At 41.1% G+C, this 19189-nt stretch overlaps 1 protein-coding gene across 1 annotated transcript; it reads right to left on the bottom strand.

Annotated features, from left to right (window-relative positions):
• Window positions 1-15818: 15818 nt before the first annotated feature.
• On the bottom strand, window positions 15819-16286 carry LOC127788166 (uncharacterized). Its single transcript, XM_052316279.1, has one exon. It carries the CDS (start codon window positions 16284-16286, stop codon window positions 15819-15821), a length of 468 nt encoding a protein of 155 aa, XP_052172239.1.
• Window positions 16287-19189: the final 2903 nt, after the last annotated feature.

Genomic DNA, 19189 nt, shown 5'->3' with positions numbered 1-19189 from the left:
GTCCTTTGAAGCCAACAGGAGTGGTTGTCCAACTAGCCAATAGAAGTACTGCACACCCCACTGGAGTCCTAGAAGATGTGCTGGTTAAGGTTAAGGATTTAATCTTTCCAGCAGATTTTTATGTTTTGAATATGGAAGATAACAGCACACTTGAGCATGCATCCTTGATCCTAGGGAGACCATTCTTAAAAACTGCTAGAACTATTATCAATGTGCATGAGGGTACACTTTCCATGGAATTTGCTGGTAACACAATTAACTTCAAGATACTTGATGCCATGAAATTCCCTGCCGAGGATCATTCCACTTTTCAAGTAAATAGAGTTGACCTGTTAGTGAATGAAGCATGTTCTGAGTCTTCTGATTTAATTGATAAATTCCCCACTGTGCATGAGTTCCCAGATACGATTATTTGCACTAATTGTAGTGATGGAGAGAGTCAATGTGCTGCATGCTTAGAGATTGCTGAATTTTTGCATAGACGTGAGTTTGATTTTGATGCTAACATTTCCCAAGTGGAAGATAGTGCTGCTAACCTTGTTGAGCAGGTTGATAGTGCCTTGGAATTAGAGTTCCAGTCAAATAGGTCAGCCCCCTCTTTGCAGCAGCCACCCACCATTTAGTGCAAGCCTTTGCCTCAGCACCTCAAGTATGCATTCTTGGAGAAAGATGAGAAGCTGCCAGTCATCATTGCAAACAACTTGCAGCCTGACCAAGAGAGAAAGTTGCTGGATGTGCTGAAAAATAATAAGAAAGCAATTGGGTGGACTTTAACGGACATAACTGGAATCAGCCCATCTGTTTGCATGCACCGTATCTTATTGGAGGAAGGAGCAAAACCAGCAAGGCAGCCTCAAAGAAGACTTAACCCAACCATCCTTGATGTGGTAAAATAGGAGGTAAGTAAATTACTTGCAGCCGGTATTATTTACCCTATTTCTGACAGCAAGTGGGTGAGTCCCATGCAGGTTGTTCCAAAAAAGACGGGCATCACGGTGGTCCCAAATGAACAGAATGAGCTTATCCCCATGAGAGTGCAGAACAGCTGGAGAGTCTACATTGATTATAGAAAGCTAAACCAAGCAACCAGAAAGGATCATTTTCCCCTCCCATTCATTGATCAGATGTTGGAGAGGTTGGCTGGTAAGTCACACTATTGTTTCCTTGACGGTTTTTCCGGATACTTTCAGATTTGCATAGCCCCAGAGGATCAAGAGAAGACCACCTTCACCTGCCCCTTTGGCACATTCGCTTATAGAAGAATGCCTTTCGGTCTATGTAATGCTCCAGGTACCTTTCAGCGATGCATGGTAAGTATATTTTCAGATTTTCTAGAGCATTTCATGGAAGTGTTCATGGATGATTTTTCAGTTTATGGCACCTCTTTTGATGATTGCTTGGTTAGCTTGGGTAGAGTCCTAGAGAGATGCATTGAAAAGAACCTTGTTTTAAATTTTGAAAAATGTCATTTCATGGTAGAACAAGGAATTGTTTTAGGGCATGTTCTGTCTAAGAAGGGTATAGAAGTGGATCGGTCTAAGGTTGATGTTATTGCTTCATTGCCTTACCCCACCTCTGTGAGGGAGGTGCGTTCTTTCCTTGGCCATGCAGGATTTTACAGGAGGTTCATCAAGGATTTCAGCAAGATTGCACTTCCACTTTCCCACCTTCTACAGAAAGAAGCGACCTTCCACTTTGATGAGCAGTGCAAGCGGGCATTTGAGGAACTGAAGAGTCGATTGATTTCTCCACCCATCATACAGCCACCCGACTGGGAGTTGCCCTTCGAGTTGATGTGCGACGCCTCCAACTTTGCAGTGGGTGCCGTCCTTTCACAGCGTGTGGAGAAGAAGTCACATGTCATTGCCTATGCCTCGCGCACCTTGGATGCTGCTCAAGCAAACTACACCACGACTGAGAAGGAGCTTTTAGCTATTGTGTTTGCTTTAGATAAATTTCGCTCCTATCTTCTGGGTTCTAATGTTGTCGTGTTTTCTGACCATGCAGCCTTGAAATACCTATTGAAAAAGCCCGATGCTAAGCCCAGGTTGATACGGTGGATGCTCCTACTTCAGGAGTTCAATGTTGAGATAAAAGATAAGAGTGGGGCCGAGAATCTTGTGGCTGATCATTTGAGCAGGCTTCCTTCCTCTTCAGATGCCACTACCATGGACTCCCAGCCTATCAGGGATGATTTCCCAGATGAGTTATTATACCACATTCATGGTGTTGAGCCCTGGTATGCTGATTTGGTAAATTATTTAGTTGCTTCTGAATTACCTGCATATTTTAAAAAGGAACAACTAAATAAATTTAAGAGTCAGGCTCGGTATTATGTGTGGGATGATCCATATCTATGGCGCATGTGTAGTGACCAAGTCCTTAGGAGATGTGTGCCCGATATTGAGTTTGCTTCAGTCTTGCATTTCTATCATTCACTTGCATGTGGTGGTCACTTTGGTCCTCAACGCACAGCTAGAAAGGTCCTAGACTCAGGTTTATATTGGCCATCCCTTTTTCGAGATGCTCATACATTTTGTAAGAATTGCACGCGTTGCCAGCACACAGGATCAATATCACGTAGGAATGAAATGCCCCAGCAACCCTTGCTATTTTGTGAGATCTTTGATGTTTGGGGCATTGATTTCATGGGTCCTTTTCCTGTCTCCTTTGGTTTTGTGTACATTCTTTTGGCTGTGGATTATGTTTCGAAATGGGTGGAAGCTAAAGCCACCAGGACTGATGATTCTTCTGTGGTTGCAGATTTTGTTAGATCTCATATTTTCTGCAGGTTTGGCATTCCCAAGGCCATCATCAGTGATCAAGGATCCCACTTCTGCAACAGAACGATGCAATCCATGCTCCGAAAGTATGGAGTTTTACATAAAGTGGCGACGCCCTACCATCCACAGACCAATGGGCAGGCTGAGGTTTCAAACAGAGAGATCAAGGCAAATTCTAGAGAAGACAGTCCAGCCTAACAGGAAAGACTGGAGCAAAAGGTTGGAAGATGCACTTTGGGCCTACCGCACGGCCTACAAGACTCCTATTGGCATGTCCCCATATCGACTGGTCTTTGGAAAAGCATGTCATCTGCCGGTAGAGATCGAGCATAAGGCCTATTGGGCGGTAAAGCAATGCAACATGGATATGACAGAGGCTGGTTCCCAAAGAAAGCTCCAACTTCAAGAGCTTGAGGAGATTAGGATGGACGCATATGAGAACTCACGCATCTACAAGGAGAAGACCAAGGCTGTGCATGACAAGCTTATTGTGAGGAAGACATTCGAAGTTGGCCAGAAAGTTCTGCTATACAATTCTCGTCTCAAGTTGATGCCCGGTAAGTTACGTTCTCGTTGGACTGGTCCTTTCATAGTTATTCATGTTTTTCCCTTTGGTGCAGTTGCAATCAAGGATGAGTCCAATGCAAAGCAATTCACAGTGAACGGGCAGCGACTTAAGCTATTCTACAAGAGCTTTCAGGAACATATTGTGGAGGAGCTGCATCTCCTCAACGCCACCTCCATTTGATACATCAGGTTGTTTCTCTCTCCCTAGTATTTTACATTTACTTATCCTATTCTTGATTGGAATTGCATGTTTACATTGAGGGCAATGTAAAGTCTAAGTGTGGGGGGAGGCAGCATTCTTATTTTAGCAGCATTTTCTTTATCTTTTCATATTTCTTTTTCCTTGGGTTTAGTTGAGTCTGTTTTACGTGGAAATGCAAGTTAAGCAATTAAGTCTAAAAGAACCCATCATGATTAGAACTTCAATCTTATCTTCCTTAATTTCGAGTGACTTAGCAATGAGTTTGATTTGATAGATTGATTGGGTAGTCTACAGCCGTGAGGATTTTGAGCCTATTGTCTTTCTTGTGTGTGCATTCACCTATCATGATCTCCACTCTAGAACTTGTTTTGATTCTTGGTTGAGGCTATATTTGTTCATGCATGACTCAAACATGATTAAGGCATTCTTTCTTGTCCCCATTTAGCCATTTTGTTATACGAAAAAAAAAAAAAAAAATTCAATCAATCCCTTTCGCTTGCCACTTAGAGCCATCATTTTTACCCTTCATTCTCATACACCCTTTTTGGACCTTCCAACCTTAGGAAGAGGAATAGTAAGTGCATTCTAGTGAGAGAGATTGAATTCATCGAGCAAGTCATAAGGCCAAAGGCCATTTGCATCCATGAAAAAGAAAAAGAAAAGCAAGAAAAGGATAGAAGGGTGAGAAGGAGCGTAAAACGCACTCACCTCTTTTAGAAAAAAAAAAATTGAAAATTGATGAGAAAAAGAAGAAAGCAAAGTTGAGACAGAGCGTAAAACGCACTCAACCGAATAAAGATGCAATGTTCTTCATAACGCTTGGAAATTCTATCTCTTGATCTTAGAGTTGCATGAAATGTTTTCTCGACCTAAGGCATGTTTTCCTTCATTGTTGTCTTTCCATTTCTTTCTTCCCCACATTACAACCCTGAATAAGTCCTTTTGATTTGTGGCATGCATTTGACATGGATAGTGGAGATTGAGAAGATAAACAAGCTTATGGTAGTGGAATTGTGATTGGGTGAATTTGAGCGAAACAGTCACCACCACCTCTTGAGAGATTTTTGAGCATACACTTGTCCTGTGAGAGGCTTCTACTTTTGATTTGTCTTATTGGATGAATTGCCATGTCACTTGTTTTCTTGGAAGTAGAGGAAAGATGTTCTTTGAATGATGAATTCTTGAAGACTTACCTACCTTGCATCTAATTTGTGTTTTTCCACATTTCTATTCTTGAGTCATAGAGTCTAGTGTTTTGCCCAAGAGTGCAAAAGTCTAAGTATGGGGGAATTGATAGCATGCATATTTATACCATATTTTGGCATTTCACCTCATTCTTATTAGGTCATTTGAAGTAATTTTTGCTGATATTTCATTGTTTCTATTTTATTATGCTTCAAATTGTCCTTACACTATTTTCTATCTTACCTCTACTCTATGGATCCAGGCTTTGGGGAATATTGGATGGACTAGAGAAGTGGCTCAACTAAAGGAGCTTGGGCCTACTTTCAAGGAGCAGACTTGGGCTACTCATTGTGCTGTTTTTGGGCTCACTTGTTTTCTGTTGGGCTAGGCCCAACCCTAGCCTCCCTAGCCTTTCCTTTCTTAGCCATGTATTTAAGGCCTCTTAGCATTAATTTCCAGAATATCATGAGATAGAAAGGGAGGAGAAAATAGAGAGGATTCTGCCCGTTTTTGTTGTTGTAGCATTTTTCTGTTTTCTACATCTTTTGTTCCATTTTGTTTTCCTTGCTGTAATGATAGGCTAGAGCATTTGTAACCGGTTGTGTGTCTTGAATCCATGTGGAATTTGAGTCCCGAATGAGCTACAAGAATCTGGTTTGTTGTTTGTTTCTTATTCATTTCTATTTGGTTTAGTTTGGGCAGATTTGTGAATGCATGGAGTTCATGGCAGGTTTGTGTGAATTTGCATGGTTTCATTTTCTGTTAAATGCTTAAGAGAACAGAATGTTATAGCCGGTTGGTATAACATCTCAAAAATGAACATTAAGTGCTTGAACGGTTGTTCTTGCATAGGTCCGGATAGGTTGAATAGAGAGTGAATGGTTGCATTTTGTTTACAAGAGATTTCTGTATTCATTTTGTTGTTCCAATCATTCTAATCCTTGGACGGTTGTTGGGGATGCTTTGAGTTTGTTTTCCGGAGATCAAAACATCTAGCAAGCCAAGATATATAGGTTGGACGAGGAAGATTTCATATAGGGGACAAATACACAGCCGGTTGCATTCCTTTTATTGATTTTCATCCATCATTGTCTTTCTATTTTGATAATTAGTTTTCTGTCAAAAAAACCCCCCCCTAAACAAACTATTATTTGTATTGGTTCTCCTTTGTTGGTAGAAGAAGGTGAGGCTCCTTGAGAGATGACCTAGGGTGCACTTTGCTGCAAACTAGAGAAGAGATACATAGATCTCTAATTCTGGAGTGGTTCGACAATCGCCGGTCAGTTACTGTTCATTTTCTTCTTCTTGCTCATTTCTTCTTCTCTTTGATCCCACAATCGTTAGATGATCAATGTCCATTGTTAAGAACAAAGTAACAACCTTGCATCCCCTTCGTTTTGGTCTTAACTAGCATAAGGGTGACAAAGGGTTTTGTTGGCTGCCTAGGTGTAGACCGACTTAGTCTCCTACTTTTGTGGGAATGGCTTAGTCAACTAAGCAGTAGGTTCGAAAGCTGCACATGAAGGTGTTTGAAGGAGCTTGATGGGAGTCCGAAGTGTTCGGGTTCAGAGGCCAAAATCGAAGCAAATAATAACCTTCTTCATCCATAAGGTATCTGTTACCGTTTATGGCATTTTCTTTATGTATATTTGTATGCGTATGTATTGTTACCAAAAATACAATAATTAAATTTTATGATGTGGGACCTACTCGAGCTCGGTGTCGAGGGAAATAAGGTTGACGTAAGTAATGTTGCCGCAAGGAAGTTTGCTACAAGGATGCTCGCCACAAGGATGTTCGCCTCAAGAACCTCGCCACAAGGATTTATCTCGCCACAAGGATCTTGCCTCAAGCACCTTTGCCTTAAGACTCTGCCATAAGGATTTCATCGTAAGGATCTATCTCGCCACAAGGATCTTGCCTCAAGTACCTTTTCCTTAAGCCTCTCGCCGCAAGGATTTCACTGCAAGGATCTGTCTCGCCATAAGGATCTTGCCGCAAGCACTTTTACCTTAAGACTCTCGCCGTAAGGATATGACCCTATTGACACTCAAAAGTGAGTTAAAAGGATCGCGGGAATCCTCACCCGCGACGAACCTCCGATGCCTAAGTCAGTATCAGATCCAAATAATTGTTCACAAAAGCAATAAAATTGTAGTTAATGTGCCAAAATTTATCAAATTTAGAAGTCCCTTTCAGTGTCCTGTAGCTAGGTATTATAGGGGGCAATTCTCAAGGATTCCTAGTGCAGACACGTGGCCCATGTTAAATGGGACTCTTGGTCTCTCCTGGAGGAAGTTCCTTGCCACGAGGCCCATGGTGTCACAAGGATAGCCATGCGCGAGGTGCGTGGCTATGAACCTAGACCGCCATGAGTACTTTGCCAAAAGCCCCCCTCATGCCGCAAGGGTCGTTGCTGCGAGACCCTTAGTGGAAAGCCTTTTGTCGCGAGGCCTTGGGGCTTGTCGCGAGGGCATTTGCCATAAGGCCCTCACAACAAGGTCCTTACCTCGAGGCTTGCAATAAGGCCTCTTGATGCATGACACGTTGTGGTGAGCCTCTAGCCGCAAGACTTGCAGCATACTATCGCGATGCTTACTTGCGGCACACTATCATGAGCCTCAATTTTTGTTTCTAAAAATTCTCATTTTTCTTACCCCTGATTCTCGTGGTACAACAATTGCCCCCCACTCTTCTATTTTGCCTTTAGGAAAAATGGAAGAGTAGAAAATATAAAAAGTGGGGGATAGAGGCACACTATCGTTAGCTCAGTCATTATCCACATGGTAATTTCTTCCCCACCCATTGGTTTTTTGCCATTCTTGTAAATTCCCCTTATCATAGGAATTTACTGTGCTTTTACTTGACTCTATGACCTCTTTGCCGCAAGCTTTTCTTCACCCCTAGTTTTGTCATAAGATTTCTCTCTTGTGTTACCTCAAGTCTTCTTCCAGCTAGTACTTGTCGTGAGGGTTCCACCCATTTTCCTTCGTTAGTCTTTTCCTTAGAGCCAACGCTTTGCCACGACCTTTCCCAGTGCTTGTCACGAAGCTTCCTCATTGCTTATCTCGAGTTTTTTGGTTGCCGCAAGCCTTTGTCGCGAACTCTCCTAGCCATTACCCGACCTTCTTCCTCTTTAAATTGCCATAAGGCTTCCTCACTTGCCGCAAGCTCGCCGCGAGACTTTTGCAAGCTTGCCTCTTTGCCGTGAGCTTGTCGCTTGACTTTCGAGCTTGTCACGTGACTTTCAAGCTTGCCACTAGCCTTCTCCTTCCTTGCCGCGAGGCTTCCTTGCGTTTGCCACAAGCTTTCTTGCCTCTCTCCTTAAATTCCATAAACATTGTCCTGACCTTCTTGCAAAACATTCGTTCGCTTACTCTACCAGTAGGTCTCTTGCTACAAGCTCATCATCACAAGCCTCGTTACCGCAAGCTTTTGGCTGTGAGCCTTCCTACCTTAAGTTATCTTGCCTCTAGCTCTTGTCACAAGCCGTTGTGTTCTTTGTCTTCCTCCTTCTTTGTAACAGCCCACCTTCTCTAGGCGTGTTATGCCTTAGGAAATTTGGTCCTTTTTTTTTTCTAAATTACATTATTCCCGAAATTCCCTAAGACCTATCTAGTACTTAATTTACACACTAGAGATAAATACAATCTTATAAAGCGGAAGCTGAATCGAACCTGCTCATGGCATTACATAAATAACTGAATATGACATTTATTACAAATTTGATACATAAGCTACTGAAAATAAATTAAAACGTACATAATTCTTGAACTATTAATATTACAACATATCTGTTGGAAATGTATGCCCTAAAGACACGTTTTGTTTAATTTATGGTAATGATGTTTCTTTTAGTCAGTTTATGGCACATATATTATTTGCATTTAATTGTTGGAAAAGTGTCCATGCTATTAAGTAAGTGATTCATGTGATGGGTCGTTCTTCACAGTTAGGCATGAATCATGGGTACTTAATAAGCAAGAAAATATTACTCTTGATCTTTTGATAGAACTGGGCATTCTATCATGATAAGATCATTGTGCAATAGATCCTAATGGAGGATGGCTTGCCTTAGCCAGTAAACAGTCCGTTTACTCTAATTGTACAAGCGCATTTGGAATGCGTAGAGTGGACCTGTGATAGAAGCTAATGACAAAGTACTAATTATCATGGAGCTAGTCTATCACTGCTACTACGTGGACGAGTACTCTAATACTTGAGTATTAGTTGGTGGTCTAATGAACCTAGAGCTATATTCTTAGATTCACTATAGGTGAGGTCTATCAAAGATCAATAACCTTTTGAGTTGGGAGTATGGTTTCTAATTAGCTAAGACAGACTAATACAAGATAGTTTCTGTAATTCACCCCCTTGTGATTGTCCAAGAATAATCAAATAATCCAGGGCCCTGGGAACGTGACTTAAGAGTGTGTGCTTCTGGGTAGCTCCCAGTGATAAGCAAGTACATTCGAGTAGTCACGGATTATTGGACTAGTGATCTAAGGATAGTAGAAATCATTTAGAGAGGTGTTAGTACATTATTCCTTTCTAAATGATGGGTGTTACGCAAAGGGGTATTTTCGTCATTACACTAGTAGGTCAAAGACATGGCATATACAAAATTATTCGTGGGGTCAGTGTTACCATATGGTGATAGTTAGAACACTTAGAATGACAAAATATAGCTACTAGGTAGTAGGGATATTTTAGTCATTTTAGTAGCTATGAATAATTTGTCTTTTGGTCCCCGAGGTAGCTCGATATAACTCATGTATTATTTAATACATTTAGCTTGTTGGGTGAATTACATTGAGAGAGAATTATTTTATTCAGAATGGTCCATAATTAATTGGGCTAGAATAAAATAATAGTTCATTAGTTTTAATTAATTAATTGGGCTAACCCAATTAGAAAATTAATTAAATGGACTTGGCCCACTAGGGTTTGGCCCACTAGGGTTTTAACCCTAGGGTTCTCCCTATATATTCTCTCCTTGGTTGTTTTTCATCTATGGTTTTTTTTACTCTTCTTCACCGAAAGAGAGGCCACGAGTTCGAGTCATACTTCGGAAGATCAAAAGAGAGCCTTCAAGTTCTGATGCGAAGGAGCCGTAGGATTGCAGGACAGTCGTCGTCTCCACCACGAGAAGAAGCTCCCACCCATCCTCTGCCTGTCGCTTCATTCCGTCCGGTAATTTGAAGGAAAAGTAAGTTTCCTAGATTCTAATCAGTACGAGGAAAGTTTTTACTTGAAAAACGCTTCCGTTGCATGCTATATATCCTTGCGATGATCCTTCAATATCATGGTACATTTACTCGTTTCTTGACGTCTCGCGTCACTACACATCTTCAACTTCTATATCATCACTGCAAATCCCGACTGGAACGTTGAATGTTCTAGGGGCGAACCCAAGTTAGATGATGAATCATCTAAGTAAGGGTACATAATACTATGACATGTGTGTATGCAATGTCTTACCTCATAGGTGTCAACTGCACCCCTCATGCTACCTACCATTTTAGCAGCCACCTCTTTTGAAGCCGGGGTGTATGGGTGCACCCTTGGTAAGGCAGCGGTGCCAGTTCATACTCCCTACGACCTAATATACGTGTGATCAATGATATCAACGTGTATTTATGCATTTTATAATCATATCATAGATACAGTCTACGTGATGGGTACATTTCATAGTACGTCAATATGATGAAAGCATTCTCGAAGATAGACATATATAACCGTACTAAGCTTGAAATGGTATACTTACTGCTAAATTGTCTCAAAAGGCGTGCCAGCCTCGAAAATCGAACCAAGTGACTATTTCTCAATCATCTTACCCTCAAGGACTCCTAAAATAATAAATTTATTTTTAGAATATTATTTTACTATTTTTTCATAATTTTTACAATTTCTCTTTTATTTCTAAGCCTTATCTCTTCAAAATTACATAATAATTATCTAAACTTCCATAAAATCTAATTTCACTTTTACTAGCATTCAGGATTTTTCTTGGAATTTTTCAATTTAAATTCCTATTTTTTCCTTATTTCCATAATAGAAAAACTATTTAAATAAATGACTAATTTAGCGTTTTCCATAATATTTTTCACAAAACATGGCATAAACAATATTTCAGATTTAATAAAAAAAATTACAAAATTTTATTTCTCTTATTTTTATTTTTTCTTTATTTCTTTTCTTTTCTTTTCTTTTTCTATTTATTTCCTGTCGGGCGTGTGAAGGCCACACGCCTTCTTCCCACTTGCGGGCGCGTGGCTTGCACGCGCCCGACTGGTGCGTCTTCTCAGGCGGCCCTTTCACCGCCGGCAATGCTGTCGGGCTCCAAGCTTCAAAAGAAGCCTCCTCTCCCCCTGATTCGGACCTCCTGAACCCAAATATGGTCTTAAATTTGCGAAAAAACATAGCAAAATACGTTGATTTGTCGATCGAAATCTCGGCTCTGGTGACTTACGATTTTCCGATGAAACTTTGTTCCATCGCTTCCTCTACTCCGTTGGCCACCAAAATTACCAAAAAAATTGCCCACACCTTGAGGATCAAAACTCTACTCACGAAAGCTCTCAAACGCTACCCAAATACCCGATCTTTGAAGTAAAGCTCTCGGATGAAGGAGGCTGCTCGAATACGGCTATTTATAGTCAAAACTCTGTCGCGAACGTCCCATCGAGACACTCACGTGTCCGGGAAGCCACTCCGACGGTCACCTCGGCATTAAGTGTTCCCCCTCTCCCTGATTTCTTTCTTGCAGGCGTGGCCGGAGCATGGCCACGCGCCTGCTCCAGATTTTGCTGATTTTTTTTTTAATAAATATATACATATACATATACATTTATACTTATTTACATTCTTATACACATATACAGGTAACTATATAATAAGCATATAATATATGATTTAAACTAAATAAATTAATTACATATAACTTAAAAATAAATTTATACTTAATAAACATTATAAACATTTAAAATTCCAATAATTTCTTTAGGGTCACATACCTTATATACACATATACATATAATAGTAAAAATACTTATTATATAATTTCTGGCATAAGCAGATTTTAATTATACTATGATTTAAGCTAAATTAATTACATGCAACTAAAAATAATTAATTTATACTTACCCTTAGAATTCTAATAACACTAAAATTCTGATTTATTAATTATGATATCTTAGGGTATTACATTCTCCCCTCCTTACAAAATTTCGTTCTCGAAATTTGATCATTCCTCACTCATTCTGGCTATAGGGTCTTCGAATAGGTATGGAAAATTAATCTTCATGTCTTCTTCTCGTTCCCAAGTTATTTCCTCACTTACCGGGTTTCTCCACAGGACTTGCAAAAGGGAAATTGACTTGTTTCTCAGGACTTGATCCCTACGATCCAAAATTCTGACCGGTTTCTCAACGTACGAAAGATTTTCTTAAATCTCGATAGCTTCAGCTGGCATTACCTGGGAGGGATCTGGCTCATGCTTACGAAGTTGCGATACATGAAACACATCGTGGAGGTTTGATAGGGCCAAGGGTAGAGCAAGTCGATAAGCGACTAGTCCAATTCTTCCCACTATATCATACAGACCTATATACCTGGGGCTTAACTTGCCCTTTTTCTTGTTGCTTCGAGTTACCATTCTTAGTGGAGATATCTTTAGGTACACTTTGTCATCCACTTGGAACCCCAAATTCCTTCTTCTCATATCTGCGTAGGATTTCTGACGATTCTGAGCTTCCTTAATTCTCTCTTGAATGATCTTTATCTTTTCTGTCATTTCCTGAACTATCTCGGGTCCCAAGATTTAACATTCACCTACCTCGGTCCAATATATCGGGGATCTACATTTTCGTCGTACAGGGCTTCATAGGGAGCCATTCCAATGCTGCTATGGTAGCTGTTATTATAAGCGAATTCTACCAAAGGTAAATGCTCTTCCCAGCTACCTGGGAAGTCAATAGCATAGGCTTGCAACATATCTTCTAGGGTTTGAATGGTCCTTTCTGGTTGACCATCTGTCTGGGGGATGATAGGCTGTACTTAACCTAAGCTGAGTACCTAAACTCAGACTTCCCCAAAACCTAGAAGTGAACCTCGGGTCGCGGTCTGACACAATACTTACTGGCACTCCATGCAACCTGACAATCTCATTAAGATATTGCTGAGCTAACTTGCTGATTGGTTGGCTTACTTTCATGGCCAAGAAATGAGCAGACTTGGACAATCTATCAACTATCACCCAAATAGCATCGTTTCCTTTGGGACTTCTTAGCAATCCTATCACAAAATCCATTGTAATATGTTCCCACTTCCATTCTGGGATTTCTAATGGTTGCAAATTTTCACCCGATTTCTGATGCTCAATCTTAATTCTCTGACACGTGTCACAATGACTAACGTACCTTGCCACACTTTTCTCCATTCCGGGCCACCAATATACATCCTTCAAGTCTTGGTACATCTTGGTGGCACCAGGGTGTATCGAGTACCTGGATCGGTGGGCTTCTCCCAAAATTACCTGCCGCAATTCCCTCACACGAGATACATATATTCTTCCTTGAAATCGAAGGATGTTTTCCCTTACCTCAAATTCTAGTTTCTTTGCTCGCCCATGCTCGTCAACCCATATTTTTATTCGAGAGTCTTCTGAGTAGGCTTGTCGTATCTACTACATTAATTCTGGTTGCAGAGTGAGACTAGCTGCGTAGACAGAGTTTCCTCAGAAAATTACTCCTACAGTCATCAGGCTAAAAGCTTCAACTAGCTTCCATTCTGCCACCATCATTCCGGCCACACAAGCGATTTCTTTCCTGCTTAGGGCATCTGCCACCACGTTAGCTTTACTGGGATGGTATTGAATAGTGCAATCGTAATCTTTTAACAACTCCATCAATCTCTGTTGCCTCATGTTTAATTCTTTTTGCGAGAAGACGTATTGTAGGCTCTTGTGATCAGTAAAAATTTCAAACTTCTCGCCATATAAATAATGTCTCCAAATCTTTAAGGCAAATACCACTACAGCCAACTCCAAGTCATGAGTCAAGTAGTTCCGCTCGTGGTTCTTGAGCTATCGGGACCCATAGGCAATTACCTTACCGTGTTACATTAGTACACACCCCAACCCATTTCTTGAGGCGTCAGTATACACCATAAATCCTCCTGATCCATTTGGCATAGCTAGTACTGGAGTGGTTGTCAGCTTATCCTTAAGTGTCTGAAAACTTTCTTCACACCGCTCACTCCAGTCAAACTTCACCCCCTTTTGAGTTGACCGGTGAGGGGCGTTGCAATCCTGAAAAATCCTTCCACGAACTTTCTATAATACTCGGCCAATCCCAAGAAACTCTTAATTTCGGTAACCTACCGAGGTTGCTTCCAATTTTTCACAGCTGCTATCTTGGTCAGGTTGACCGATATTCCTTCGGCCGACATAACATACCCTAAAAATGCCACTTGGTATAACCAAAATCCACATTTCGAGAATTTGGCATACAACTTATGTTTTTGCAATGTTTGCAATATTACCCTTAAATGTGACTCGTGCTCTTCTTCCGAGGGAAAGTATATCAGTATGTCGTCTATAAACACGATCACAAACTTGTCTAAAAATTACCTGAAGACTCGATTCATAGTGTCCGTAAAAGCTGTTGGGGCATTGGTTAGTCCGAACAGCATCACCAAAAATTCGTAGTGCCCATATAGAGAATGAAAAGCTGTCTTGGGCACATCTTCTTCCTTGATCCTCAATTGATAGTACCTTGATCTTAAGTCGATCTTTGAGAAGACCTTGGCTCCTTGTAACTGGTCAAACAACTCCTCCATTCCAGGGAGTGGGTACTTATTCTTAATAATTATCTTGTTTAACTGTCGATAGTCTATGCACATCCTCAGACTCCCATCCTTTTTCTTAACAAAGAGTACTGGTGCTCCCCATGGCGACATACTTGGTCTGATGAACCCCTTGTCCAACAACTCTTGAAGTTGGGTCTTTAATTCTCTCAATTCTGCAGGGGCCATCTTATACGGGGGTATTGAAATCGGGCCTGCCCCTAGCACGATTTCTATCAAAAATTTGATTTCTATCTGGGGTAGCAATCCAGGCAATTCTTCAGGAAACACATCCTCGAATTCTCAAATGATTCGCACTTCTTCGATTTTTAGGGACTCCTTGCTTTTCTTTTTAACACAAGCCAAGTATCCCTGTGCCCCTTGACGTAATAGTTTCTCAGCCTTTAAAGCTAAGATCCACTTCCGTTCACTTACCCTCTTTTACCCTCAAAACTTGATGTTCGAGTCTCCACTCTTGAGATAGACTGTCTTAGCTTTACAGTCCAATGTAGCGTTGTATTTGGTTAGGAAGTCCATTCCTAAAATCATATCAAAATCTCGAAATTCCAGAAGGATTAGATCCACCAGGAACTTAACTTTTCCTATCTGAATCTTCCTATTTTTGTATCCTGAAGAGGTTTCTAGAGACTTCCCCATTGGGGTTGCCACAATCATACGACAGTTCAAGTTTTCTGGTTTTTCTCCTAGTACTTCAGCACATGCATGCGAAATGAATGAATGACTTGCTCCTGAATCTATCAAAATATGCATAGGTATACCAGATGCAGACAAGGTACCTTCGATTACTGCTGGGTCTTCTGCCGCATCTTCCCGAGTTAGGTGAAATACCCTTCCTTGTTGTACTCTGGCATTTCTAGATGCCCCTTGAGGTTGACTCATTAGTCACAGCTTGGGACAGTCCTTTGCAAAATGAGCCGTCTGCTGGCAGTTGAAACAAGTGATTCCTCTCTTAGGGCAGTTCTGGTTGATGTCCTTCTTCTCCGCAGTTGTAGCAACCTTTCATTCCAAGTCGTCACGGCTTCCCATGGTGTTGCTTCTGGCATCTTTTGCACGGAGTGCTAGGCTTGAACTTCGGCCTCTAAAGTTCCAGCTTCTTGCTTGCTTTATGACCACTCCCTTGTTGACTTTCTCCTTGGATAGCTTCGATCCAGCTTAGGTTAGCCTCAGTGGTAAAGGCTTGCAATACCACTTCTGTATAAGACTGAGTACTTATACTACTCAACGCCCTTTGAAGCTTCAGATTCAGCCCCCCCAAAAAAGTTTTGTGCTTTGATCCTTTCATCCCCTTCATAAATAGGCATGTACCTAATCAATCGGCTAAAAGCATCCTTGTACTGGGCGACAGTCATATCCTTGGTTTTCTTTAGCTCCATGAATTCTTTCTCCTTCTTCATTCTTAAATTCAGGGGAAAGTACTTCTCATTGAAGAGTTCCTTGAATCGCTCCCAAGTGATGTAGGGTGCTCTAGCTCGAGGGGTCATTGCCCTCTTGACTCCTTTCCACCATCTGTCTGCCTCATCTTGCAGCATGAAGGTGGCATAGTTGACTTTCTCTTTTTCTCCGCAATGTAGGTGGTCTAGCAGCTTCTCTGTTTGCTCGATCCAGAATTCCCCTTCGCTAGGGTCTGCGCCAAGCTTCCCTTGAAAGATGGGAGGGTTCTGGCGACGGTAAAGGTCGAGCATGTTGACCGTATGGCTGTCTCAAGAGTGAGTTTCTTGCATGAATCCCACCATACTCCCCAGTATTCACTCTATTTGATCCAATCGACTGCTTCCAGTCTCCTGGCTAGAGTCACCTTCCGGGAGGCCACTTGTGTTTCCTTCTGTATGGCCAGCTTGTTGGTTGGGTGTCCTAGGTCCTACTGTCAATCTCCTTTGAGTGTTTACCATCTGAAAAGAAAGTAGCATTTTGGATTAGATAACAGGGTCTTGCCATTCGATAAGGTAAATCCTTCATTAATTCTACAAATATTATACATTCGGTTGCAAAATGTCATAGGTGCATGCTACATAAGTCACATAGATCATAGACAACACACTATACAAGTCACATAGATAGTTAGAGCATTTCTTGGATAGATCTATTTTGGTCCCGGTGACCTCCATATCCAAACGTTCCTCTCATCTTCAGACTCGTACTGTGGTGCCTCAAGATCGTCCATTACTTCTTCAATCTCTTCCTCACCCTCGGAGTCCGAATCCTTGAACTCAAGAAGGTCATCTCCGGCCCAGAATATAGGTATGTTGTCTTCTTCCTCTACTTCAATCGAATCTCCCATCTCTCCTGCTTCTCCTGGCTCGATCTGGTTCTCCATATCTTCTTCCTCTTCCTCCTCGAGTGGGTCCCCCATTTCTTCGTCAGGCTCATCCGCTAGCACTGGCTCGTATAGCTTTACCAGTAGCTCACGAATCCGTGCACAATAAAGACGGAATTCAAAGAACTGCTCACCCTGTCATACCCAATCTGCGAAGTCCTGCAGGTCACTTTCTAAAACACCGACCATCATGTTTATTTGGAGCTGGACTAGATTAGGCCAAAGGCGATAACTCGGGGGTACATCGTCAAGGATTTCTTCCATTTGGACTAGCTATTCCATGATACCCTCATTTGGTTCCGGGATCCGGTTCTCCAGACGATGTGCCCAATGATCAACTAAGACCTGCTTAGAGAAGTTTCCAGTCATCCTGTCATCACAACTTCCATTAATACCCCTAACTGTCCTCGAGTTGGTACTTTCACCTACTAGGCTTAATCTAAATTTTCCTTACTAGATACTCTACTTAGTTGAGCTCTGATACCAACTGTAACAACCCACCTTCTCTGGGCGTGTTATGCCTTAGGAAATTTGGTCTTATTTTTTCTAAATTTGGTCTTAATTTACATACTAGAGATAAATACAATCTTATAAAGCGGAAGCTGAATCGAACCTGCTCATGGCATTACATAAATAACTGAATATGACATTTATTACAAATTTGATACATAAGCTACTGAAAATAAATTAAAACGTACATAATTCTTGAAGTATTAATATTACAACATATCATGGTACATTTACTCGTTTCTTGACGTCTCATGTCACTACATATCTTCAACTTCTATATCATCACTGCAAATCCCGACTAGAACGTTGAATGTTCCAGGGGCAAACCCAAGTTAGATGATGAATCATCTAAGTAAGGGTACATAATGCTATGACATGTGTGTATGCAATGTCTTACCTCGTAGGTGTCAACTGCACCCCTCATGCTACCTACCATTTTAGCGGCCACCTCTTTCGAAGCCGGGGTGTATGGGTGCACTCTTGGTAAGGCAGGGGTGCTAGTTCGTACTCCCTACGGCCTCATATGCTTGTGATCAATGATATCAACGTGTATTTTTGCATTTCATAATCATATCATGGATGCAGTCTACGTGATGGGTACATTTCATAGTATGTCAATATGAAGAAAGCATTCTCGAAGATAGACATATATAACCGTACTAAGCTTGAAACGATATACTTATTGCTAAATTATCTCAAAAGGTGTGCCGGCCTCAAAAATCGAACCAAGCGGCTATTTCTCAATCATCTTGCCCTCAAGGACTCCTAAAATAATAAATTTATTTTTAGAATATTATTTTACTATTTTTTCATAATTTTTACAATTTCTCTTTTATTTCTAAGCCTTATCTCTTCAAAATTACATAATAATTATCTAGACTTCCATAAAATCTAATTTCCTTTTTACTAGCATTCTGGATTTTTCTTGGAATTTTCCAATTTAAATTCCTATTTTTTCCTTATTTTCATAATAGAAAAACTATTTAAATAAATGACTAATTTAGCGTTTTCCAAAATATTTTTCACAAAACATGGCATAAACAATATTTCAGATTTAATAAAAAAATTGGCAAAATTTTATTTCTTTTATTTTTATTTTTTCTTTATTTCTTTTCTTTTCTTTTTCTATTTCTTTTTTGTCGGCCGCGTGAAGGCCACGCGCCTTCTTCCCACTTGCAGGCACGTGGCTTGCACGCGCCCGACTGGTGCATCTTCTTCGACGGCCCTTTCACTGCCGGCGACGCTGCCTGGCTCCAAGCTTCAAAAGAAGCCTCCTCTCCCCCTAATTCGAACCTCCCGAACCCAAATATGGCTGTAAATTTGCGAAAAAACATAACAAAATACCTCGATTTGTCAATCGAAGTCTTGGCTCCGACGACTTTCGATTTTCCAGCGAAGCTTCGTTCCACCGCTTCCTCTGCTCCGTTGGCCACCAAAATTACCAGAAAAATGGCCCACATCTTGAGGATCAAAACCCTACTCACGAAAGCTCTCAAACGCTGCCCAAATACCCGATCTTTGAAGTAAAGCTCTCGGATGAAGGAGGCTGCTCGAATGCAGCTATTTATAGCCAAAACTCCGCCGCGAACGTCCCATCGAGACACCCACATGGCCGGGAAGCCACTCCAACGGTCACCTCGGCATTAAATGCTCCCCCCTCTCCCTGATTTCTTACTTGCAGGCGCGGCCAGAGTATGGCCGCGCGCTTGCTCCAGATTTTTCTATTTTTTTTTTGAATAAATATATACATATACATATACA

The sequence above is a fragment of the Diospyros lotus genome, chromosome 13 (assembly GCF_014633365.1).
Source record: "Diospyros lotus cultivar Yz01 chromosome 13, ASM1463336v1, whole genome shotgun sequence".
NCBI classification, from domain to species: Eukaryota; Viridiplantae; Streptophyta; class Magnoliopsida; order Ericales; family Ebenaceae; genus Diospyros; species Diospyros lotus.
This window is presented reverse-complemented; position numbering and strand designations above follow the sequence as displayed.

Excerpts from the sequence above, each read along its gene's own strand:
- LOC127788166 (XM_052316279.1), bottom strand. The coding sequence starts at position 16,286 with ATGCTCGACCTTTACCGTCGCCAGAACCCTCCCATCTTTCAAGGGAAG.